Below are 25,653 nucleotides of genomic sequence, written 5' to 3'. Positions count from 1 at the left end.
TGTTTTGTTTTGGGTTTTTATGGTGGAGGGTTTCTTGTGTGTTTTTTTCTGGTGGGGGGTGTTATTTTGTTTGGGTTTTTTTGTTTTTTGCTTCTTTTTTGTTTAAGGAGATGGGGTTTTGTTGTTGTGGTGGTGTTGTTTTTGATAGAAACTGGCCCATAAGTTTAAAAGTGCTTGAAATCTGGGAAGACAGGGAGGAAGGAACAGACAAGTAAATGCTAAGAGCTATTACGTAAATCTAACTTCTGTGGTAAAATACACTTACAAAAAGAGCTTTGCTCCCAATTCAGTTTGGATCTCGTGGCTAAAGATGATCAGGAAATTGTGTTTTCTCCTACTGTGCTCTGCAGATGTTCACATCCACAGGCACGATGTTTTGTATTTTTTTGGAAAACAGTGGGTGTGATCTGTAAACCAATTGACCACTGAAATGTGTTGGGTATAGTGATTGTTACCAGATAAAGTACAAAATGAATGATATGTTGAAGAACCTGTCCATATCATACTTTTCAATGAAAGTGGAATAAGGTTTCAACAGACCAGGTGATCTGTTGCACCATCTTCTATAATCCATGAATATCGGTGTACAGAAAAAGCAGTAAAAACCTCAAAAGAAAAATAAGGCTTAGAAAGGAATGTGGATCTCAATTTGCAGTACTCATCTAAGGAGAGGCTCGTGGAAGGATTAAGTTGGCTATCAAATGGATTAATTAGCACACTGTTAAAAATGAATGAAGAATTATGTGGTCACAGAATCCTTTGAGATTTGCTGAGCTTCCTTAATGGGGAAGAAGATTCAGACCATTGAGGATAGATGAAAAGCAGAAAAACAAGCAACAATTCCTCTTAGAAAGTGCTCTTTCCAACCCTGTTTTCATTCTCTCATATCTTTTTCTCATGTCTCTCTGCCTTCTTACCGATTCTTCTTTCTGCTTGCTTTTTGAATTTTTCTTGGTGGGAGAAATAAAAGAACACTAATCCAGCAATAACTGTATGTTTCTAGCATGCAGGAGGAGTATAGCTGAGGAAAAAGGAGTGGTCAGAACATTGTTATATAGCCAGTCCGTAAATGCAACTTGCAACTTCCTACCATGTGGTAGAGAATAGCAGTCTCCTGATATTTTTTTTCCTCCAGCTTCTAAATGTGTATTCCAAATAATAGGTATATTTCATGCTGTCATTCTCAATATGGTGCTCTTTTGAATGATGGCCATTTATCTGTACTGAAGTACTGAGTGAGGTTGGTTAAGATGGCATGTACCATAATGATTCTGGCTTGAAGAGAAAGCAAAATTAAGTTCCCAGGCTCCCTCTTTGTTAGGTTTCTCATATCAGTTGAATTTCTATTGTTAATTTGTTGTTAAACTGTTGCTTCCTCTTGCCCAAGGCATAGTCAAACAGGGGACTATGGTAGTGTTCTCTGATTAGGTATAAAAGCATGCTGATTTAACATGTCTGTATTTGGATAGCTAATATTTTATTTGGCTTTTCTTCTGAGAGTAAGCTTACATTGACATTCTCTCCTTTCATAGATCTGCTACGTGTTTTGGTTTTTAGGTAGTTATCACAAATTTAAGCTTTTTGTGCTTGCATGAGTTCATGACACAGACAGTGGAAACTAGTATTAATATTGCGAACGTATGGTTTAATATTTTGGACTAGAGCAATCTTTCTTCCAAGGACCAAACCAAGGTCACTAGTGAAACCATCTCTCAGAAAAACTAAGCTTAGAGAATCTCAGCATGATTCAAACAGCAAAACTGAGGGCAAAGAGTGAGTCCGAGACACAGCTCAACCTTCAAGGAAGAGCTTAGCAGTGGTTTACCTGATTAATGTAAATGTTTATTTTAAGAAGGTAAATTTGTATCCTCAGCAATAAAGAGATCTTGATTTATTTTTCAGACATTAGAAGGTCACTTCATACAAATCATCTGTAACTTCATTTCTATAGGCTCAGGGTACTGTTCATGTTGGATACTTTCCATGTATGGATATTCTTTTTGCTGAAAGGGGTTTATTGCTACAACTGGAATTAAGATTATATATATTTAAGTTTCTTGGAAGTGTATTTCTCTTAGTGCTAAGAGTATATGACAGCAATAGATAAGATACAGTTTTAGTCTGTCTTTGGTAGTTTCCTAGTCTTTCTTGGACTTGAAAATAACATTACACTTTACAGAAATGGAACTTTGTAATATTAAAAATAATTACCTTTTTGGTTTTGTACTGAGTAAAGAATGAATTAAATTAGTATCCCATTGCCATCTTGTACTTTGACTCCACTCACAGACCCAGTAAACTTCACATGGCTGAACTCGCACACATGAACACGCACTCACACGCACATACATATACATAAATATATTAAAAGCTATATTTTTATTTATACCTGTGCATATGCATGAATATGTATGTTACTCAGGAAGTGTCAGAAATGTTGGCCCTTATTACCACTGATGGTTCTGTTCTTCCCAGTCCATTCTGCTTCTGAGTTTAGCAATGTTATCTCCTAAAAACATCCATAATACTTACATGTGTTTAAACACCTGGCTTAACTTTGGAATGTCATGTTTTTTCTTGCCTTTCACCTTTCAGTAACAGAATACAATACCTGCTACGAATCAAAAGTAATGGTTTCAACGGTAATATGGCAAGCAAGTTCCTGTCAAGAAAGAACCAGAAGTCTAGTTTGAAAGAAATGGTGTCACTACTTTAGTTGAATTTATGGAAAAGTCAGTACAGTGGCTTTGCCACTCATTACTACCAATTGCTTAAAGTTTGTATTTCGTCACTGCTTTTCTTGTCTACTGCCATCTCTTAAATTCTGATATATCAGGTCAGTCTTGTTACTGACAAACATAGAGTTAAGCTTTAAGCTAACATCAAATATTCAGCAATTTCTTATGTAAGTAAAAATATTACTTAGCAGTTGATGCTTCATGACTTGTTCTCAGAACAGATCCATGAAGTTCCACCTGCGAACCTGAAGTGATGCTGCCCTTGTCTTTCTCTTTGCAGTTGGACTGTTAATGTCGTTTCAAGCAGCATGAAATTTTGTGCTTTCACGAATCTGCACACAAGTGTTCATAGAGTATAGTTCCTTCTTAGTGGTCTTCTTCCTTGGGTTCAGTTGCACTTTCCACATACCTGATAAAGCACTCACAAACAAAATTACACGCCTTTACTCAGAGACAAAGATCTAAGGTTTGGTATATGGGGAAAAAAAGAGTAATTTTAAACTAGCTTTATTTCTTAGCATATGGGGTTTTTGTTGCTACAAGCAAAAGTGTATTCTTAATCCAAGTAGAGATATCAGTATGAATGGTTATTGTGTTTAGGACATATTTAAAATAAAGACAGCTGTCCCAGGATATAAGAACATATTGTAAAACCAACTGTGATAGCAGTGGTTTTATTCTAATTTTTATTTTATGGTATATATAGTAAAGATGGAGGTAAAGGTTTTGTGTGGTAGAATGATTCAATACTGATTTCCTTGTGATGTGGTGGATATATGTCATATACAAGACCTGCTTTATCAGTTTCTGACAAATACAGATTTGGCAGATATGTGGAATGCAGCCCCACTCTGGCATTTTCAGAGATAACCTTGGAAAAAAAGGAGTTTGCTTATTGTTTTAATTTTCAAACATAAGTGTGTCTGGAGTGTTTTTTGTCCTCCTGTCAAATGATCTAGAAGCTAACAGCAAGCATACATCACATTTTGGGATGGATATCTGTTCAGAACTGAGAGTCTGTAAAAATACTTAAATATTTGAAGCCTTACCATTTCACCTGGAGTTATACAAGCCATGGATTTGATAAACAGATCCTGTTGGAAACTTCATGCTACCAAGTGTTCTCCTTTTTTAAAATAAATTATACTGGGACAGAGTTTCTCATCTTAAGTACATTCCGAAGCACAAGTACTTCAGTACTTGGCAGTAAGCAATGGGAATTAGTATACTGTATGTTTGTAGCTTGGTGAGCTTCCTGCTAATATGAAACATGAAAAGCTTTAGGAATAGTATAGTCAAAAAAATTATATTGCATAAGAGTATTTCTTTAATGTAACATGAGACATCAGAAAAACTGTTCACTAGTTGCTAAATGAATCAAAGTTTTTACGGCTAGTGGTTTCATGTGCATAATTTTTATTCATATGATGGAGTTTAATAATTAAAGGCTGTTTTTCTACCTCTTTCTGTATCTTGCAGGCATACAGGAGTTTCCAGAAAATATAAAAAACTGTAAAGTCTTGACAGTTGTTGAGGCAAGCGTAAATCCAATTTCCAAGTAAGTTTGTACATTTTTTGATGTTTTTCATGCAAATACTACTGAGTCTCGAATTTGCCCCAAGACATGTGCCAGCCCTTGGAGGCGAGAGCTGAGTTCCCTGAGAAATATCTTCATTAACTTTGTTGCACTGTGATCCAGTATAGCTATCTCATTAAAGTACTTTGCCAAAGTTAATAGGCTATGTGGACTATCCTTCATTACACCAAGTAGCTTTGTCAGCTTGTTAAAATCCATCACTTGTCTGTGACTGTAGAGAAATGTGCAAGGAATTTTCTTTATAACAAAAATTAATTATGACTTAATATGCATTTCTGCTATAGTGACAAAATTAATTTGCCAGAAATCTCCACTGACAGAGATACAACATATCTCTTCTGGGGAAAAAAAGGGGTTGTGTATTTTTAAGTTTACCCTGTTGTTTCTAATTAATACCTTCTTCAGGTTACATGTGAGGAGATCACAAGTTCTTAGCAGGACTACATTTATTTGTAGTTTTTATTGCCTGTAGACATTGTTCTTAATACTTAAAATAATTTTGAAACTCATCTTATGGAGAACACCTATCTACTGTGACTTTAAAGAAATTCACCCCCTTAATTTTATCAATACGTAGGTATTCATATATCAGTACTTCAGTACTATACTGTTGCTTAAGAAAATATCACTTCATGCCCTGAATATAATTGAAACTAAGGTGCTATGTTATTTTACTTCTATATAGGCTGCCAGATGGATTTTCTCAACTGTTAAATCTAACACAGCTGTACCTGAATGATGCTTTTCTTGAGTTTTTACCAGCCAATTTTGGAAGGTAAGGTGAACATGAAACTTAATAGCTACATTTCTTTTTAAGTTTCTTCAGAGCAGTTTCTTCTGGTTTGAAGCAAAGTGGGTACTGAAGAAAGGGAAGAAGTATACATTGTGATTTTTGCAATAGTTACATGGAAAAAAGTCCTGAATCTGTATTAGCAGCTTTTAATTTTGACTTCTGGAGAGCAGACAGAATGCTTATGAAGGGCGTAAAACTCATTTACATTCTTGTTTCCTTTCCAACATTAGTCTGGTAAGTAAGGAAGACTAGTATTATTGAAATTTGTGTTGCTTGTCATGTAGTAATTGGAGTGAAGTAAATAATGACAACTGTAATTCCACTTGTCTGGCCATCTTGGATGTACAAATTACTTCATGCACAACTATAACTCTCAAGTCCTTTATTGTCGGGAATATTTCTGGAAAGCCTGGCATATTTATGGTGTACTGACTATGCAAAACTGTTACATGTCATAGTTTTAGTACAAGATAAATACTAATCTACTACTTCTGTAAAATAGGAGTATCTTGGAAGCAAAACTGAAAGGGTAATACTCATAGAAGGAAAAGTCCTGGATGAGCATGGGTCATGCTGTCCTTATCACACACTGCTTTTAGCCATTTCTGCAGTTTTCCCCTCTCCATTCTTATTTTATCCTCTCTTTTCCTAAATTGTCACTTTCCTGACCCATCCCATGTCCAGCAAACATCTCTTTCAGAAAATACAGCTATTAGTTAAGCAATCATGTTGCTGAGTGAAAAAATTGCTTTGGGCTGTATAGTTATATTTAGGTCAGCACAGCTTGCAAGAGATTAGCATAGCCCCCAGATAATGCTGCAGCAGTTGGGCAGATCAGGAGATGAGCAATAAGCAACATAAGCTCAGGTGCTTTCCACTAGTGGCTATTAGTTTATTAGTCATCTATGATCAGAGCTGTTGGCTTGCTTTTCTCTGTTGTGGGTCATTCCCTGATGAATGATTAGGAGCAGCAGATCTGCTACACATTCAGCTATCAAATTATATATATACAAATTATATGTACACATTCAGCTGCTTATGATGCAGGTTGAAGAATATCTGGAATATGCATAATCTTGTTGGCATTCCAATGATTGTCTATGCTTTTTCTGTTTTTTAATTGTCTAAACAAATGGCAAGATTTTCATAGTAAAAGCAGGCACTACAGAGGAACTTGAAGACTTCAGGTTGACACAGCTGATCCTTTAAGTAGTTAATCTTACATGTAATACACATGAAAAATTCTCATAATTTGTTCTTTGTCTCTCAGCTTCTGTAATGCTTAATGGTTAGTGAAATGGTGAAGTCATTAATTACTAACATCATAAGAATAAATCAGTTACTGAAGACAATTTGAAAGCCAGTTTTCCATTTTAGTGTTGATAGTTATGAAGAATTCTGCTTTGTTTGTTAAAAATCTGGTGACTTGCAGCATCCTGTTGTGTACCTAAGAGAATGAATTTGAAGTATTCATGTATGTAAGTTTACCTGCTAAAACAGTGTTGCATAGAATACATGGTGTTCTATAGGAAGACAATGTTTAAATCAAATAAATGGGAAAACAAATATTAAAATACTATTTCGGAGTAAGGTTCAGACCCCTTTGACATTGAATACTTCTCTTCTGTAAGTGGTAAGACTGCTCTGCCACAATTTTACAAGTAGGTATAAATACTTTCTAGTGCAGTCTTTTACCTTCTGCTTCAGAGTATGGCATTACTTCTTTTATAAAAAAATAAAAAATTCTGTTAGAAGCTTTTGAAATATTCAATCTCATAAATCACAAGCCTTCAGTTTCTTCCAGTTTGGTGCAATTTTTTTTTGCACGGCCTTACAGCTATTCCTTTTCACTATTTAGGAGTGTGTGAGGTAACTGAGTTCTGTTGCCTGCTCTTACTGTCAACGATTGTCAATAATAATGTCTCCTAAAAACTAAGCCAATACATATTACAGCTGACAAGGTTTTTATGCTCTGTGTGTCAGGTGAGAAGCCTGGTTTCTTACGTCTCTTTCTCTCTGAGTGTTCATTGTTTCTACAGTTTAATTGCTGCCATGTCTCATGAATGCTGTCCCCCATTCTCTCAGCTGCTTTATTTGTAATATTCTCATATTCCTCAGTTTATTAGACTAAATAAAATTGTTTCCTTCTGGTGTGGTAGGTTTTCCTTTGTGTCTAATTATATTAATATGTCTTGGAGCAGGTTTCAGTTTTAATTAATCTTCTTTTTGACAGAGGATGATGACATCTATAGCTATATTTAGAATTTGAATTGAGATCTCTTCATGGCTTCTAGTGTCATGGATATCTTCTTGTTTCTCTTGGAAATGTCTGTGGTTGTGCTCCAGTGTTCCAATTATCCTTTTTGCAGCTGGCTAATGTAATTTCCTACATAATTAACTGAGGTATTGGAAAGTTCAGTTAGAAATGGCTGATGCCTACAAGGAAATCCTAAGTACTTGGCTTGGTGCTAAGGCATCTTGTCCTTTTTTCTAATTTTTTTTAGTTCTTAAGGCTGTACGGGTTTTTTTTCTCCTCTATGGTGCCTTACTAAATCACTGTATTGTCTGTGACATAAGCGAAGCGAAATATTTTTCTGATCCTAAAACGTTACTATCAAAAAATATTGAACAGGATAGTCCTAGAAAGGGTCTTTGAGCACCTCTAACCGCTAACCTAACACTCAGCTTAGGAAATAATTTTTTTATAATGGAAAACACTTTTAATATATACATACAATGTTTTATTGATTTATCTCCATGCTTTATTCTCATCTTCAGAATTTGTGCTAAATATTTTCATAATTGTGAGTTCAAAAATTTGCCGTCTTTTTTCCCCCTTTTTAATTAATATTGTATATTTGCTGTCCTTGAATGGTGTTGTTCTTGTCCAGCCTGTTAGACTTACTAAAAGTCACTAGGCTTTTGATATGATGTACCTGTTCCTTTGAACTTCTCAGGTGAAAAGGGGGGATTTTTCCTCCATTCCCAAATTCAAATTTGAATGCATTGATATTGGCACAGATCATGGCATTAGCCTTCCTGCCAGTGCACAGATATCTGAAAATTATTATACTTGCCTAAGAAAATCATGTCTGTTGTATCTGAATACATAACGTATATTTACATTAAATACCCAAATATATAAGCAGATCATGTTAAACTTTAAACTCACAGCTTGCTCGTTTTATGACAGGGTTTTAAAAGGGAAACATTATTTACTAATAAGATATTTAAGATAAGCAAGGATTTATCTTCAGTGTAATTCTAAAAATTTGGGAATGTTGTCTATAATGGGAAATTATTTCCAGAGCCACTGTGGTGTTGGAATTAATTTGCTTTATATCTACTCTCTCAACAGTTTGCCAGTAGTATCTGTAGTAGTAGATGGTTTTAGTACTATCTACTTTGGGATACTTCTTGCATAAATGTACGATGATAATCAAATTTAGTTACATATGTCTATATATATGTTTTGCAGAACCTTTTGTAAATGCAGCCTGCAAGATACATACATTTTATTCTGCTTGCCTTTGCATTTTATTAGCAATTTAAAATAAAAATATTCTGCTTTAGGAAAACTGCAGAGGAGGTATAAAGTGAGGAACATCTTTCATTGCAATATTTTTAAATTTCCAAGGAATGATTGCTTGTTGCACAGCAAGCTTTGAGTGTACCTGCAGTATGTTTCTTTTACATTTCTTCCAGCTGGCATTGTTCAAAAAAATCAGATTTAGGAAGGATATTAATCATCTGGAAAATTTTTCATGTAGAGATTTTGTTTTATTGAGAAGTTGTGCTGCATCTTAAAAGCAGGCTAAGATGGTTATGATTAAAGAACAATACTGATAAAATAATTTTTAAGCTATTACAGAATGTATACTTCCAGTTCAATAATACCTGTTACAGCTTTGTGCATTGGTGATGTGCAGATAGTTCTATGGTGATGGGTTTTTCAAGTTCAGAAATTAAATATTTCTGTACAAGTAGGACAGATCTTTACCACAGAATGGCCCAGGTGACATATATTCTGCCACTATGAATTCCATTTTTCCTTTAATATAGATGAATTAGTTCTCTATTTCTTTTCTAAATTAAATGCCACTTCTTCAGATCACTTATGGCAGTTCACATGCTCAGTTTGGATGGATGCTGGATGCTTAGCACCAGCAGCTGAAAAAACAGCTACGCCTAGTATTTGATGTGCATTATTATTTTAAACTTGAATTAGGTCTTCAGTATTTCTCTCCAAGTATTTCTCATCAATTACTGGAAGAAAATTACATGTTTAAACACAGCCTGTATCTCCCAGCCAGGAGAGGTTGAGAATGTTTTCATAGTAGCTTCTGTGAAACTCTACACATAAGAAATTCGATATTTATATCTTCAGGCTCTTAAGGCTAGCTGAGGAAAGATTAGAACAGGAAACAAGGTGACAAAACTATGAATATTTCTGTCACCGAAGGCAATCTTTAAGTTCACAGAATTAGCTTATTACAAGTGTCATACAGTCAGTTTTGGCTAAAGTCAGCAAAATGTGGGTGTGCATATTTATAGTTTAGCATATGAAGGGAGATTTGCTGCCACTGCATTCAGCAGAAGTTGACTGCATGGATGAGTTGTGAAGAAAAAACTACAAACTGTGCAGCTATCTTCCCTGTCATCAAAGTAAAACACCAGCTGAAGGCTATTGCAGTGCTTGGTTTAGAAATCAAGCCCAAAATATTCATTCATGTCTGAGGGTTCTTAAAGTTGTGTTTTGTACTAGATTATCTTCTGGTGCTGGTAGGGTAGGATGCCTAGGAGGTCTTTCCCACTTATGTTCTAGACGAACAGCAGTGCTATTAGAATAAATTGGGGTTTTATTAGGGTATTCGTTCACTACTGTTAGGATGTTGGGATGTTGCATGTTTTTTAGAAGTAGGAGGGAGGAGGTTCCCCTCCAGCAGTTGCTACCAGATGGTGAGTGCTGTTTGCAATGCTGGGCTGCACTGACCTCTCCTCTCTTTCAAGGTGACTCTTACGTTCTTAGGTTATTTGTGGACGTGGCAGATGGCTGCTTTCAAACTCATCCAAAAATGAGTCAATGTCTAGAGGAAAAATAAATATGTTTTCAGCTTTCTATTTCTACACAGAGGATAGTTCTTACCACTTAATTAAAATAAAGGTTTTTGTCTCTGTCCTTACAACACACTGATTAAGCACTTTCAGGAAAGACTGGTATACTCCCTAAGCTCATTTCAGTCAGGGACCTTAATGCCCTATTTTGTGTTGTGTAAGTGCTGTCAGTGCATCACATGTAGAACTCTTGTCATTACAATCCTATCTGTATTTAAACAAAATCAGTTTCTTATTTTTTTTGAGAAATAGAGCTTTGTCACTTCTCTCCCAATACAACAAATTTCCCTGGGAATGGTATCTTGTTTGTATGTAAAAACTGCTTGGAACTTAACCTTGGCTAAGCAGTTGCAACCAAGGATTTACTGGAAAAAAGGTCACACCACCTTCTAACAGAAATATCAAAATGGATTCAGAAGCTGATTTGAAAGAATATGGAAGGAAATCCAAGATTAATTTAAGATATCAGGTAGAAGACTACAGATATTCCTCAGATAAGGCTTTTTGTATTAAAGTCCTTGATACATTGCCAGTAGTAGAAATTGAACATCTTTAATTGCATAAAGCGATCCTACCTTTTTGTTATTTCCTGTGTACTTTTCATTTTAATGATAACATGTACCCATTATTTATCCAGTGAAGTGATTAAAAATCTTTGGGATTAATGAAAACAAATGTATTCTAACAGGTGCAGAAAAGCAGGCAGGATCTAGTTTGTTTGTTGCTTTACCAAAATCAAACTCCAGCCAATGAATTTAAGATAACATGGAAATTTTGCACAAAATTTCACCTTAATGTTACAGGAAAAAATTTCAAACTTCGATTATTTTTCACTTAATTCTGTAGTATAAGTAAGTTCAGAGATTGCTTTTGTTATTAAATACAGAATATTGTAGTAATTTGTTATGCCTTTCTGTTACAGATTAACTAAACTCCAGATATTGGAACTTAGAGAAAACCAGTTAAAAATATTGCCAAAGTAAGTATAGTAAAGTTATAGAAATTCCTACAGCATTTGTTTTAACATTAATCCAGTTGTACCTCTCTCCTAAAATCTGGCATTTTTCTAATCCCTGCCTTGCAATTCTCACTCACTTCATCAAACAAGCCCAGGCTGATGGTGATGCAGTTCCTGCTGTTTCTATGAACAAGAGCAATGCTCAGAATTTTCCATCTGAGACTCTGGAGCTCCAAGCAGGTTAACAAAGATATAAGAGGTCGATGAAGAAAGAAACAGATCCCAAAGATGGGATGTAAATAGCCACCTGCAGAGTCATTACTGTGTTGTGTGTACTGTAAAAGTGATCTTTCTCTGGCAACAGAAATTGGTAGCGTTGCTGCTTTTGGTGGATGTAAGTAATTTTGGTGAAGAGGAGACTCTAACAATTGAATATTCACTCTGTCCAACTCATGCTAGGAGGCACTTGCGTACAGTAAGCTGAAGTGGAAATTGCCAGGTCTTCAAATACAACAGCCAGTTTTTTTAGTGGCTGTAGTTATTTATATGCCTAAGACATGATCAAGGGTTATGTTCTATTGGGATTCCCTTTTTAAGTGCCTAGATACTGTACTGTTGAGTCTGCTGTATAAACAAGCCAGAACTCATATCTGGAATGACATGTACAGCATCAGAAAGTGTGAATTAAATCTTCAAAGTGTGAAGCATTCTGTGGTATAAATACTCTCAATTCTCTTTGGCTCTCTTTGCTATCACTGGTTTTCAGCAGAAAAAAATTAGAGGACATGTAATTTAGAGTGGTAGCTCTCTAAATTAAGTTACTCCCAACTGAGGAACAGTAGCTATAATTAAAACTTCCAGCTGATACAGATTTTGTTTATAAGACCATTCTGACCTTAATTGCCATAATTAACACTAACAGCATGAATCACATGAAATATTTCTAAAAATGTAGTTTACTCTTGTAGTGATGAGACAATAATATATGCTTTAACGTGTTTAAGTCAGACACATCCTTTGTTGAAGGTGCTGGGAAACTTTTTGTTGATTTCAGAGTTTTTAGAGTTCTATTTTTGATTGAAAACTGAACAGCAACTGTCATGAAGAAGTCCTGTTTCACTTGCATAATAATCTATAGTACATGCTGAGCTGCAGCTTCATTATTCTATTCTGGTACTCTTATAGAAGATGCTATACAGCTTTAAAAAGTGTAGAAAATTCAAAGCAGTTTTTTGATGTTAATAAGATATAGCAGTAGGTCCTAGTATTTTTACTGTAGAATACCAATATGTTTTCTTGTTTTCCTCTAACTCTCATCTTTCTAATATCCTATTTGTAATTAGAAATGTATTTGGATAAATAGCATCAAACTAGCCCTCTTTCTGAGTAAAACATGCACATAATTTTTGCCACATAAGTATGAAGTACTTGAAAGAATGTTAATCAAAATGGGTAATCAATGCCAACACACTACATCAACCTCGCTTTATGCCAAACTTTATGCCAAATATGTATCATTTTGTTTGGAGCTAATCCACAGCCAGAAACTGCAAGTGGCAGCATTGTAATGCAAAACAGCTGGATGAAACTATTTCTGAAAGGAAACCAAAAACACACAGAAACTATTTTAGAGGCATTTTTCTGATAGGTAAATTGGGAAGATGATCCAGTAAAAGTATTCTACTTTTTTTTTCATTTTTTTAAGCTTCTATGGCCTAATTGTCAACAAAAAGAGTAAGCTTTTTAGAAAGAAGCAAATTATTTGAAAGTATAATTATCATGATTCAAGGCCCAATCTTGCCATCACATTCATCCCCTTGAATTTTATGTCACTCCACGTAAACTGTAGTGTTAACCTTAGTGAAGCTGTCTGTCTACAACAGCAGAATTTGAGGCATAATTTAGGCTATCTGATCCCTTAGTATTGAGTTGAATTGATGCCAAGTTCAATAATATGAATTATGAAAGAGGCTTTCAGTTTATGGGAGGGATTACACAGCGCCATGTTAAAGATGAAAATAGGTGTAATTCCATGATATAGATAATGTTTGTTTCAACATCATTTGGCATTGAATTTTCCTGCTACCATAAATTATTGGAAGCCTTGTTTTTATTTTGTCTGAAGGTACTTCTCTACAAGTAATACAGGAAAGCAAGGAGATGTTAGTCTTAGAATATCTGAAATATTCTAAAATACCTATTATGCAAACAGAGGGGAAAGGAGGGAATATTTTGGAGACCATCATCTTGCAAACACGTTTGTGTATGTTTTGTAGTTGAGTGGATGTGTTTGCTAGATCACAGTCATTTTGGCAAGTGAAATAAAGGGCCCCAAATCAATAAAGTTATCTTGTTATCCTGTCAGCTTTACATAACATTGGTTTCCATAGTATAGTCTATGAAGTTTCAAAAGCTACAGAATGCTGTGTTAGATCCTTTTAAAGGAGTTCTTTAGCAGTGCTTCTGGGAGACTCTTTGGGGCAAATTTGTTAGGAACATATAGCACTAAAATTGGTATTGACATGGTATCACAAAACTTTGAGAGATCAATCTTCTGCAGGATTTCAGAGGGACTCAGATAAGTTTAGTTAGAAATTGAAAAAGAATGTTAGTTTACTGATAATCATCCTGTTCATTAGCTTCAAGAAATGAGGGAATTTGTTTCTTAGAGTCTTCTGAAAGTAGTCTTCATATTTTATTGGTTTTTTATTTCTTTATCTAGGACAGTAGGAATGTTTGCTAGAGGCTTTCCTTCAAAGCCTAAGTATACTATTTGTACTGTGCAAAAAATGCTTCTGCTGCTTTTGTCTTGGTCTTTACCTACTTACACTAAATTCCTAGTTTGTTCCCAGCTTAATTACTCCAATGTCATGAAAATCAAATTTCTAAACAAATGGTGAGTCTCTTTCTTGGAGATAATTTAATGAAATTATTAATATTATTCATGAAATAACTTTCAGTAAATATTTTTTCCAATATATTATTTTTGAACTGTATGTTCAGAGTAACTGTGGATCTTACTGTATTTGAAGAAAAACTGAAGCTTTGAATAGCTTCATAGAGCATCTTACACGCATGCAATTGTTTCTTGAAGAAACTAGAGTGGTATTCTGACAGTATACAAGACTCTACCATTTAGGAGCTCTTATATTTAATTTTCCAGATTTTTATAGTATGTACCCCATTGCAGTTTATATATGAAAGTTTTAGATACTATTAATCATTCTGTGAAAATCTGTTATTAAATAAATACGTGAATATTATTTCATATGAGGAATTCACAGTCTTGCAATAAATACTTCCAGGTAGAACTGCTGCTGACTGTGAAGTATCCACTGTGTAGACCACCATGTACAGTGGTAGATAATCCCTATGGAATCCCCAAAGTGAACTTACATAGAAGAAAAATGTTTCCAAAACACAGCTTGAAGTAATAGATTTTACTTTTACTTCAGACATTGATTAAATATTTGCCTTAAGTTAGCTTAAAGAGTATGGATGTGTCACAAAACCTGATTTAGGAATCTCATTTAATGTATGGCTAAAGAAATAATTAGGGTTACAAACCACATGACATGGATGCAACATAGCAGCCTGGAGAGATTAAAAGGTGGGGTTGGATAGTGTGATTCAACAGTGCTTTTCTCTGTTTTAACTGATCACTGGGCAGTAGTCTTTCTTTGAGAAGAAAACTTCTAGTTAACCAACCTTTGACTGCTGAAGGGACATACTGTGTATGTAAAAAGCTGAAGCACTCAAAAGAAGAGATGGGCCACTGCATTACCCTTTATCATGAATATTTCTTTACTGTTCTTTAGTTTTTGCAAGCTCATCTTGCAGCCTCAATTGTGTTTCATTGTATTCTTTGTGTGACACTCAGCAGTGTACAGGATCAGTAATATGTGCCTGGTTGACCAGCGTGTGAAAAATTTATCTGTAATTAGATATCATTCCAGTTACAGAATAGCATCATTACTTAATACTGATTACTAGATTTTTGTAAATCTGTAAGATTTGGTGTAGCTAGTATTTTCTTAGATTTTTGTAAATCTGTAAGATTTGGTGTAGCTAGTATTTTCTTAGACCTAATTTTTTTATTAATCCCCTTCCTGTGCAGAACCATGTCCAGACTGACTCAGTTGGAGAGACTGGACTTAGGAAGTAATGAATTCACAGAAGTGGTGAGTTTTGCCTTAGTAAAAGAGCTCTGCATCTTTTATAAATCTCTTTATCCTTTGATCTGTTTTTAACAAATATGAAAACATGAACATCATCTCAAGGATTCTGCTACTAAGAATTATTTATACCTTATACTACTTCATGGAGCCCATTGTGAAATGTGTGTGTGTGATCTTATGAATGAATGATCCACTCCATTTAAAAATAACACTCTGTTACGTAGTGTGGTTACTGTACTGGTAAATTATTAAGAGTAATACGTGTTTGTATTATAAACATAAGGGTTTGGCTTGGAACAAATTCTAAACACTTATTGATTATCATGTATTGAATGTTACAATTTTGTGCGTAAACTGCTTTTATTATTGTGCACGAACTCTTTAGATCCAAGGGCTATTAAATTTGAATGTTGTTCAAAGCAGTATTTACAGTTGAGGTGCTCTGAATTTTCCTTCAGCATATATTGACTTGTTTCCTGTTTGTCGTCTCCCAGGCAAATATATCTTGTATTTAAGAGTCACATAACATAACTCTGCTTTTTTACAAGTACTTTCTTGGGTAAAGGAATTGAAATAGAAGTATAATGAAACTTGCTGACCTGCAACACAATAGAGTCAAGCCGTTGTGCATCACTAGTAGAATATGCAGAGCTGAACACTTGCCTAGTGATATGGTTTGGAAAATAGGGGAGTGTATTTAAGGAACTTTTCATTATTATAGTTAAACATCTAGCCCTTACCATGACTACCATATTCTCATCACAGGGTAGATATTTGTGTGGGAACCTTAAACTGAAAGGAAAATGAGTTGAGAGTCAGGACTGCAACTTAAGCAGAAATCATGTCTATTTACTGTATAACAAAACTTACTAAGGATTTATCTGAACTTGGCTTTACTTTTTAAGGTGCTGTAGTATCTCTGTTGTATTACTTTCTCAGAAAGGAAGTTTAAAAAGGAAAGCATATGCAGCATGCATGTTTACCAAGAAGGGGTCTTTCCCTGATAAACAAGCACTTTTAACAATAAGTTGTAGTGGAAACACAATCCCGCACTTCATTTTATGGATGGTGTGGTTTGCTTGTATCATGGAGATGCACCCTTTGTTGATAGAAAAATGAAATTTGTTTTGATTTTCCCCCAAACCAAAAAATCACTGGGCTTTTTGAAAAACAGTTCCTCTGAGTTGATGAAATTTAAGGGTTTTTAGACTTCCTCCATCAAATTCTTACATGTAACATGTACTTACAGTTTGTGTCTGTTGAAAAGTAATACTTTCTGCAAAAGACAGCAAACCAACAGAAAGCCTTTCTCTAAAGATAGTTTAGTACTGTGGTCAAGTTATTCGAAGTTTTAGTATATCTGGTATATATTTTAATTTCAAAATTAATTACCTGGGTTTTCTTTGATGACCCAGTGAAAAAAGTGGGTATAACAGCTACAGAAACACAGTACTAAAGTTGCAATAGACAAATCACTGGAGTTGTTTTTGCCGTTCACTGGGGTTTTTTCATAAGATTTTTTAAAAAATGGCTTCCCATTACAGCCTGAAGTACTTGAACAACTGAGTGGATTAAAGGAATTTTGGATGGATGGTAATAGATTAACACTTATTCCTGGGGTAAGTTCTTTTGCCATGTTAAACATAGAGTATTTTAAATTACACAGGTACTTACTTTGTCAGAGATCATGTATGTTGAAGTTGCTATATAAGTCAGTGTTACTTAAAGCCAAAAGGCTAAATGGTGCTTAAATGCTTAGTCCACTTAAAAATTATCATTGATCATGAGAGTTGCATTCCCAGCTTTTTGGAGTGTTTTTCGTTGAAAGTTATATATTTCTCATCTAAAAATTAAGTTACAATTCAGGAAAACTAGTACAAATCTTAAATCAAATTTAGGTTCCAAAAAAGGGATTATTCTATGTTAGACAGCAAGCAGGAATATACAGGATAAATATGTTGTGTGGATTTTTACTGGTCACAGCCATAAAACAAGCAGTGCCAGTTCTGGTCCTGTGTAAACAGGGAGCATAGCCAATTCCTGAGAAAACAGTCTGTTGACTTTGTATGGGTTCCTGACGTCTTTCAGGATTACATGTGGTCCAGGCTGACCTATTATTACAGTACTTGAGAACCTTTGCTGAAGCTGTAGCAAACTAATAAATGAGTATTTGAAGTTTGGGAAGCAGTTGGCTTGTTTTCAATCTCAAAATCATGAGCAGTCTTGTGAAATGTGGCCTTCCTGCCTGAGCAGTAGTTTTTGCTACTGTTTTTCTGTCAGCTAATTCTTAGACAGTTGAGTGGTTTGATTGCAAAATACAAGCTGAACTGTGTTTTGCAGTAAAATAAAACTGTATTTCTGAAAATGAAGATTTTAATAGGGTAGTGTGCATGAATTTTCAAGCCTATGTTTGATGCATATGGAATGGTAATACAATCTTATATTTTGCCTTGTTTCTTTCAGTTTAGTACAGTTAGGATTTCATCATTGTTTTTGAGGATACAGTTTTACACGAAAGGCATTAAAAAGCATTAAAAGTCTACTGGAGCATAATGATGTCTTCACTATGTGTCTCTTTCTGAAGTCTGTTCTAAAGCTTCAATTACTTGATTCACACTAACTGAATCAAATCGTTGAATGTGCAGAAGACTGACTTTAGGGACCTGTAGAGCTACTGTGGGGTTTCTGTGTGCACAAAACCATCAGCTGTGCTTATCTGCACAAAATACTTCATTTGAAAATTTCTGTGTGTTGCATAAAATTGTATTTCGGTACTCTAATTCTTTTCCTCTGGCATTACACTTGAGAGGTCAAATCTGCTGGATTTTTTGTTTTGAACTCGTGCTTTCTAGAACACATTATTTTCTCTTACTTTTAGTTTATAGGCACTTTGAAACAACTGACATACTTGGATGTTTCTAAAAACAACATTGAAGTTGTCGAGGAAGGTATTTCAGGTTGTGAAAGCCTACAAGACCTACTGTTATCCAGTAACTCACTTCAGCAACTGCCAGAGTCTATTGGTTTGTATTATAAGTGAATTCATGTTTTTAAAAGCCTGTAGTTCAGACACAGAGCACTTAAAATGCAAAAATGACATTCTAGATCTGTTTCAGTTGAGTAGAAGTGCCAGTTCTTGATAAAACTGTAATATATGGCTGAATAATAACTTATAATTGTTTTGGACCATTCTTTACTTTATAAAGTAGTTAGTAAATGGATGAAAAACTGCGCTCTATCAGAAAAAAAACTATTTCTCCCTGCCCCCACTCACCTCCCCAAATGGTTGACACACTATAAACTGGCAAATATGTTCTGTAAGCTCATCTCCTTATTTCCTTAAGAATACAGCACTATGAGCATGCCAGGGAATGGAGATGTGGTTGCTTACCCATAATGTTGGAGTTTTTCCCCTCTTAATTTAAATTTAAAACTCAGCATAATGAACTCAAATGTCCATTTTGATTTCTTTGTTCCTATTATAGGTTCTCTGAAAAAGGTGACAACACTTAAAATTGATGAAAACCAGTTAATTTATTTGCCCGACTCCATAGGAGGGTAGGTATTTCACCAAAATAAGAAGTTAAATTGACTTTCTGAACACTTTTCTGTAACATTGGCTCCTCTTTTGGAATTTTTAGTAGCTACTTGATTTAATTTCTTCTAAATGTTAATGTCCTGCTACAATTTTTAAAAAGCGTTTTCATATCTTAGTTCTAGTTTGCAGCATATATGTTCATATTGCTTAATACCAAAGGACATATGTTCCTTACTTAATGCAGCGATCAATCTATAAAGCAAAAATTGACTGTGACAGAAAACAAGATTCTTAAAGGGTCAGTTAGCTTCCTGAAATTGCTTTATTTTTGACAGTGACTTGGCTGTGGTAGATACTGCAAATGATTGCCCAATCTCAAAAATCTTGTAAAAAGTAAATATGAACATGTATTTATCTTCTTATATGTATATATATGTGGAGAATTTTTAGCTGTCAATCAGCAAGTTTTTTTAATATATATTTTGGTGTTTAGCAATTTAATTTAAAACTTGCAAATAATAGCAAAAACAATTGGCTCACAATTAAGTGCTGTACAAATGTACAATTTCTTCTAATTTTTTTCATATATTTTAATTAATATAGGTTGTCTTTTGTTGTCAGAGTTTACAAAGTACTCTTGAAATTGTTTGCTTGTTCAAAAACTGCACTCGGCTCTGATTTTATAGTCTGTCTCATTCTGAATGTTCTTAATGCCTTACACTGCCATGTTGTCATGTACTACACAAGCACTCAGTGTTGCTGGCCTCACTGTTTTCATTGTGAGGACAGTGTAAAGGAGATTTTTAAAAAATAGGCAAGCTCAAAACAGAACAAAAAAAACCTGCAATCAACTGACAGGAAAAAACACTCACCCTAAAACACATTTTAGGCCATCAGTAAAGGATTCTTCTTGGATTTTAATTCTTTAGGGTTTATTTTGAGCTACATTTGAAATAATTAATGGTGATATTAACTTCATTTAAACTGCAAGTATTCAATTAATGTTGGATTAATTAATCTGTATAGAGGAGTTAATTTTTTTTTTTTCAGGTTAATATCAGTAGAAGAACTGGACTGTAGTTTCAACGAGATTGAAACATTGCCTTCATCTGTTGGTCAGCTCTCAAATATAAGAACATTTGCTGCAGATCATAACTTTTTAACTCAGTTGCCATCAGAGGTATGTATTTATTGGAAGTCTACAAAATGAATATTTTAATGTGTTTATGTAGTCTGTGCAACTTATGAGCAGCCAGTTACTAATTTTTGAGAGGAATTATTTTGTGTATGTTTTCAAAGGAGGATGTATACAAATATACAAGTTTATAAATAATAAAATTTGATTTTTTAAGCAACAAGTAGGAATTCGTTGCTATGTATTGAAACTAAAAGGTTAGTATCTAAGAATAACTTTCAAGACAAAATACTCTCAATACTAATGGTTTTAAAATTTTTCATATTTGTTGTGAAGATTAATTAAATTCATTGTGGGGCTTTTTTTTTCAGATTGGAAACTGGAAACATGTTACAGTATTGTTTCTGCATTCTAATAAGCTTGAATTTCTCCCTGAAGAAATGGGTGATATGCAGAAATTAAAAGTCATCAATCTGAGTGACAATAGGTTTGTGAATCCTTCTCAAGTAGAAGTTGTATAAAATGCAATGTAGAGGGATTGTTATTAATACATAATGGCTATCTTTCTTTATCTCACACATAGCTCAGAAGCTGACTGAGATGTATTTAATGAATTATTGTCATATTCTGGATCTTGCAGTTCCATTATATTAAGCTATCTTTATTTTAATGAATGGGCAAATGCATTCGAGTGCAGCTTCACTATATTCGTGTTTTTCTAAGGAATTACTTTGGTTATTTGCATAAAACTTTTGATTCTTACTTAAAGATTAATAGCTTCTTGTATTGCATATGGAGCACCCAACTGTACCATAGGATAGCGTGTGTTCTGTGGAAGGAGGAAAAGAGTTGTGTTTTATTCGAGATGGTCATTAAAAACAGACGAAACATTTAGCTTTGGGGAATTGTTGGTTTATAGAATTGAAGTATACTGGGAGAGAGAAGTCTAGCAGAGCACACCCTCCTGTTCTTCAATCCAGCTTCTCTGTACTCTGTCTGTGGCTTATTTATCCATTAATGTCAGAACACCCATTACACAGGACAGCCCCTTCCCCATACATGTATCTTTGAGAAAAAATCTGATTTTCAGATGTAGCACATTTTTCCTTAATTGGCATAAATGGTGATAAAATGGTGAGGATTCAGATTTATTAATTCACATTAATTGTCTTTGTATTCAAGTCACCCAGTCGAGTTAAAGTTCAAGTTACAATGTAAATTATTTGTTTTAAGCTACTTGCTAAACTGGGCAGATATAAGTTTTTCTTGTTTGTTTGGATTATTTTAAATTTGAATTTAAATTACATGCTGTAGCCTTTCAGTTCTCAGTTTTTATTAAGTTAACTTCATTTGGAAATGTCCTTTAAAGTATTTTACAGGCTAATGCAGTATTGTTTAAAGTCTTAACAGTATAGCGAAATGTACTTACATAAATTCTTGTAATTTACAGACTGAAGAATTTACCATTTACCTTTACAAAACTGCAACAACTCACTGCTATGTGGCTATCAGACAATCAGGTAAGATTTTTTTTTTGTATTGTAAATAAAATATTATTGACTTCATTCCTAATGAGATTGGTAAGAACAGAGCCGTCTGTTTAAATAAAGAGACCTAGTACTGTGTACATCAATACTTTCTTGACATTACTATGTCAAGTCTCCTGAAGTAACCAATATTGATCTTAACTGTCTCTGGAGACTAATAATCCTGGAGCTCTGTACTGTGAGGAAATACGGATTTAACGGATGTTGGAAAGTTTTTTGTTAATTTGCTTTTGTTTTTGTTATGTTTTCTCGGAGTTTGTGGGTGTGAGTTTTTTGTTGTTTGTTTGGTTTTTGTGCTTTTGTTTTTGTCTTGTTTTTGTTTGTTGTTGTTATTGCGGTTTTTGTTTTGTTGTTGTTGGCTTTGTTTGTCCAGGCCAATTTACACAGGAGAGTTAGTGCTTGATAAGCTTGAACTTAAAGGCGTAGCCTGCTGTTGCTTTCACAGCTATACCAGTGGGGAAACTCAGCATGCCGGGTTTTAAGTTAGGTTTCTTTCCATACCTTTGAACTGTGTGACTGTTCAACTTTGAAGCTGTTAAGCAATAACTCATGTGCTTGTATTTTTTCCTTTTTATTAAAGCCCTTGGTATTATGTTGATTTTCTGGGTGGCATTAAGGTGTACAGGGCTGTCAGAAATCCGCTAGTCTCAGATGTGCATTTTTACTAAACCAGTAATTTCAAGAATCTTCTGCCCTTCCCTGTAAGGGTTGAGGATGGTCAATCTGGTGTCAAAATGAAAAAAAGAAGAGCACACAATCTTTCTCTTTGTATGATTGTCTGCAGCTTTAAATAGCTAAATATATCTCTGCATTTCTGATCCGTGTGCTTTGGGATTGTAGTAAATACCAATAAGAAACAAGGTTACTTTTTGACTATCTAGTGTTTTCTTTTCACAAAAGCTATTGTTGAGTTTGTCCTCAGTCAAAAAGCCTGTCATCAGTCAAAGTGAGGCATGTTAATATCTTCATTTTGTGAAAATTATTCAGAGGGAAAATGGTTTAATTCAAGGGAAAGCAAGTTTCAAAGTCATGGGACAGGCATGCCCTGTGATATGTTGGTCATATTTACTTTTTTTAATATATATATAATGTATATATATGTGTTCTCATAACAATAGCCTTCTTTCATTTACTTTCTAGTCCAAACCACTTATTCCTCTTCAAAAAGAAGCTGACCCTGACACACAAAAAACAGTACTTACTAATTACATGTTCCCTCAGCAACCAAGGACTGAGGAGGGTAAGGAATTTCTGAAATCACCTGTCTCAGTGGTCACTTTTGGAAATAATAATAGGAAGACTAAATGCTTACATTTCACTAAATGTTTATGTATAAGTTTGGATGACATCATGAGTTGTGTTTGATGAATGAGAACAGTAACTTAATGAGACTTAGATGTTGATAAATTCCAGATGAAACTATTTCAGTGAATAAGGTGAGAAATGGACAGGAACACATTCTGTGGTGCTTGCCACTCCCATCATGACACCCTCATTCCTTCCAACAGAGCCTAATGATTTGGAGTGAAATTCTCTTGTGTTAGCTTCAAACTGACTATTTTAGCAAAATGTTTCCTCCAGTACCAAGTATGTATTGTTTGAAAAGTACTTAGTATTCTCTGGTTATTTTGAAATTTTTTTAAAAATCAGTCCAGAAAAAGCATCTTGCTCACATGTAGTGTGAACTGTTTTTATTAAAGGTTAGGCATATTTTAAGCTCTTACCAGAAAGTTATTTCAGCACAGTTGTGAAATAGTTAAGGAAACAAGTAACATTCCAGTAGTAAGCCAAACAGGAGTTGCAAGGAAAAAGAAAAATCGTGTGCTGCTTTAACAGAAATGAAGGGGGGGGCAATATATTAATGGAAATAATTGAAAACTGACAAGCTGCAACATTTCTTGTTCCATGGCACCGGTAGCTAGTACATTGACAGAAGAGTAATCAAAAACATAAGCAAAAGCAGTAAACTGTGCATCACTTTTAGTGCCTTCTAATGTGGCTGCAATACCTCTGATAGGATGTGAGAACTGAGAGATTCGGTGAAGTTCAAGACTGTTTCTGAAAGTGTTCTTTCCATTGGAACTCAGTTTTTCTCCAGTTCTGGCTTCTTGTGAACAAGGAAAGGACTGATTGTTTGTTTAAGCTGACAGAATACCTGTCTGAATAAAGGAAGGTTTAAGGCTCAACAGAGTTGTTAAGTTGGCTTTTGGTCAGGAAGTCTTAGTAATAGTAATAGGGAAGTTTATTATAATAGTTTCAGATGTGTGAAAATTTTAAGTTTACCTAATAAGTGCAGAGCAGCAAATATTCCATTGTACTTACCGAGTCCTATAATTAGGTATTTTTCCATGTCAGGTATAGAAGAGGTTAATATGAACAGTCCTGCTATTGCTAGTGCAGGATATGCATTTTCTGGGTGGTAGCAGCAAATTTATTATTATTATTATTATTATTTGTCATGCTGAAAGTAGAACCTGGCTCATGCAACACCAAGATATGCTAAAATAAGAGCCATTGGGTACCTATAAGGTTTTTTAAATATTTGTAAAATTGAGCAAGAAATACTTGTATCTAAAGTCCCTGTAAACTGCTTAACTGCTGCAAAATCATGCAGATTAACTCAACCTTAAGTTTTAAATGCTTACACTGCTTTAGGATTAGTAAGAATGCAGGCTTTTCTCACTGTCATTCTTAGTTTTCATTTTAAAATATTCATTAAATTAAATCAGATGAATGTTCTTACCTGTGCTTAATGATGTTAAGCACTGATATTAGGCTATATAAATCTATACAAGTATAATTAATGTTTATATATATATATACACACACAAATGCATTATTTCATATTTATATGTAGAATAAAACCACTTAGCAGAGTTCTGCTGAAAATTTTCAAGTGTGAATGTTAAGACTAGTGTACAGCTAATCATGATTTTCTTTTTAAAGACAGATTTGCTGAAAAATAGAAAAATAGAAAAATACAGCTAAATTTCTAAAGCAGTGGCATTGCTTCTAATCTTCAGTTAATGGTGCCCTTAGTCTTTTGTCTTTTAAAAATAATAAATACAAAAGCACACCAATCCCATCCAAGAGAAAGAAAAAGAGTATATTTTCTTCTGTGTAGTGTAGCCTATTCTTATAAGAACTTCTTTGGGTTTTTTTTCCAGTTATGTTTATATCTGATAATGAAAGTTTCAATCCATCTCTGTGGGAGGAACAGAGGAAACAGCGTGCTCAGGTGGCATTTGAATGTGATGAAGATAAAGATGAGAGAGAGGCACCACCTCGGGTTAGTATTTAATTTATTTTTGCATACTTTGTGCTTCCCCCTCTGATACTTCCACTCTTAATCTCAACCTTTTCCTTACTTGCGTTATGGGTTTCACTCTGTTGAATAAATCGAGTCACCATTTTAGAGTATTTAGCAGGATGAAACACTATGGTTTGGATTTTTTTGTTGTGTTTGCTTTTAGTTTGGGCATTATTTGGCCAGATGATTTTCAGCAGGGCACAAGAGAAGAGATCAAGCTGATACATGGCAATGTAGGGCCTAACTAGGATGCTACCTGACTAAGGGTGCTGTGGAGAACAAGTGGGGAAACCATGATAAATCCTGATTTTAAGTGAATTACAGTTGGATTAATCTTTGCTTGGAATCATTGGACATGTTGAGGGAAAGGGAGTGAAAGTGATTCATAATCTTGCCTGGTTGTATAAGCTTATGTCTTCCTCAGTGCAGGCAGACTTGAGTATCAAGGTGGAGATTCTAGAGTATTCAGTGATTTGGCCTAATTAATTATTTGTTTTAAAGCTTATGTTTTAGTTCTGACATTTAAATAAATGTAGAACCTTATTGCTTTTTTTTATACAGGAGGGCAATCTGAAGAGATACCCAACTCCATATCCTGATGAACTGAAGAACATGGTCAAAACAGTCCAGACAATTGTACATAGACTAAAGGATGAAGAATCTACTGAAGATGCTGCCAAGGAGTCAAAACGAGAAGTCCAGACAGTTTCTGTAAAAGATGTGGGGGTAAAGGTTAGAGATAGC

General features: G+C 34.5%; 1 protein-coding gene across 9 annotated transcripts in view; it reads left to right on the top strand.

The window, feature by feature from the left end:
- ERBIN (erbb2 interacting protein) overlaps positions 1-25,653 on the top strand; it is a 115,128-nt gene that overhangs the window by 64,549 nt on the left and 24,926 nt on the right. For 7 of the 9 annotated variants that reach the window (XM_014881373.2, XM_088157198.1, XM_088157194.1 and 4 more), the window contains 13 exons: positions 4,218-4,296; positions 5,021-5,110; positions 11,166-11,222; positions 15,319-15,382; positions 16,924-16,998; positions 18,258-18,402; positions 18,865-18,937; positions 19,968-20,097; positions 20,424-20,539; positions 21,503-21,572; positions 22,740-22,839; positions 24,767-24,888; positions 25,471-25,641. In XM_014881373.2, the coding sequence (XP_014736859.1) occupies positions 4,218-4,296; positions 5,021-5,110; positions 11,166-11,222; positions 15,319-15,382; positions 16,924-16,998; positions 18,258-18,402; positions 18,865-18,937; positions 19,968-20,097; positions 20,424-20,539; positions 21,503-21,572; positions 22,740-22,839; positions 24,767-24,888; positions 25,471-25,641 (1,292 nt within the window). Of the gene's footprint in view, positions 1-4,217; positions 4,297-5,020; positions 5,111-11,165; positions 11,223-15,318; positions 15,383-16,923; positions 16,999-18,257; positions 18,403-18,864; positions 18,942-19,967; positions 20,098-20,423; positions 20,540-21,502; positions 21,573-22,739; positions 22,840-24,766; positions 24,889-25,470; positions 25,642-25,653 lie in introns of those variants that run through there. The other 2 variants (XM_088157193.1, XM_088157199.1) reach the window with 2 other exon arrangements.

Source organism: Sturnus vulgaris, chromosome Z (genome assembly GCF_052056855.1).
Source record: "Sturnus vulgaris isolate bStuVul1 chromosome Z, bStuVul1.hap1, whole genome shotgun sequence".
Classification (NCBI taxonomy): Eukaryota; Metazoa; Chordata; class Aves; order Passeriformes; family Sturnidae; genus Sturnus; species Sturnus vulgaris.
Note: the sequence above shows the minus strand (reverse complement) of the source record. Positions and strands in the feature narration are given on the sequence as shown.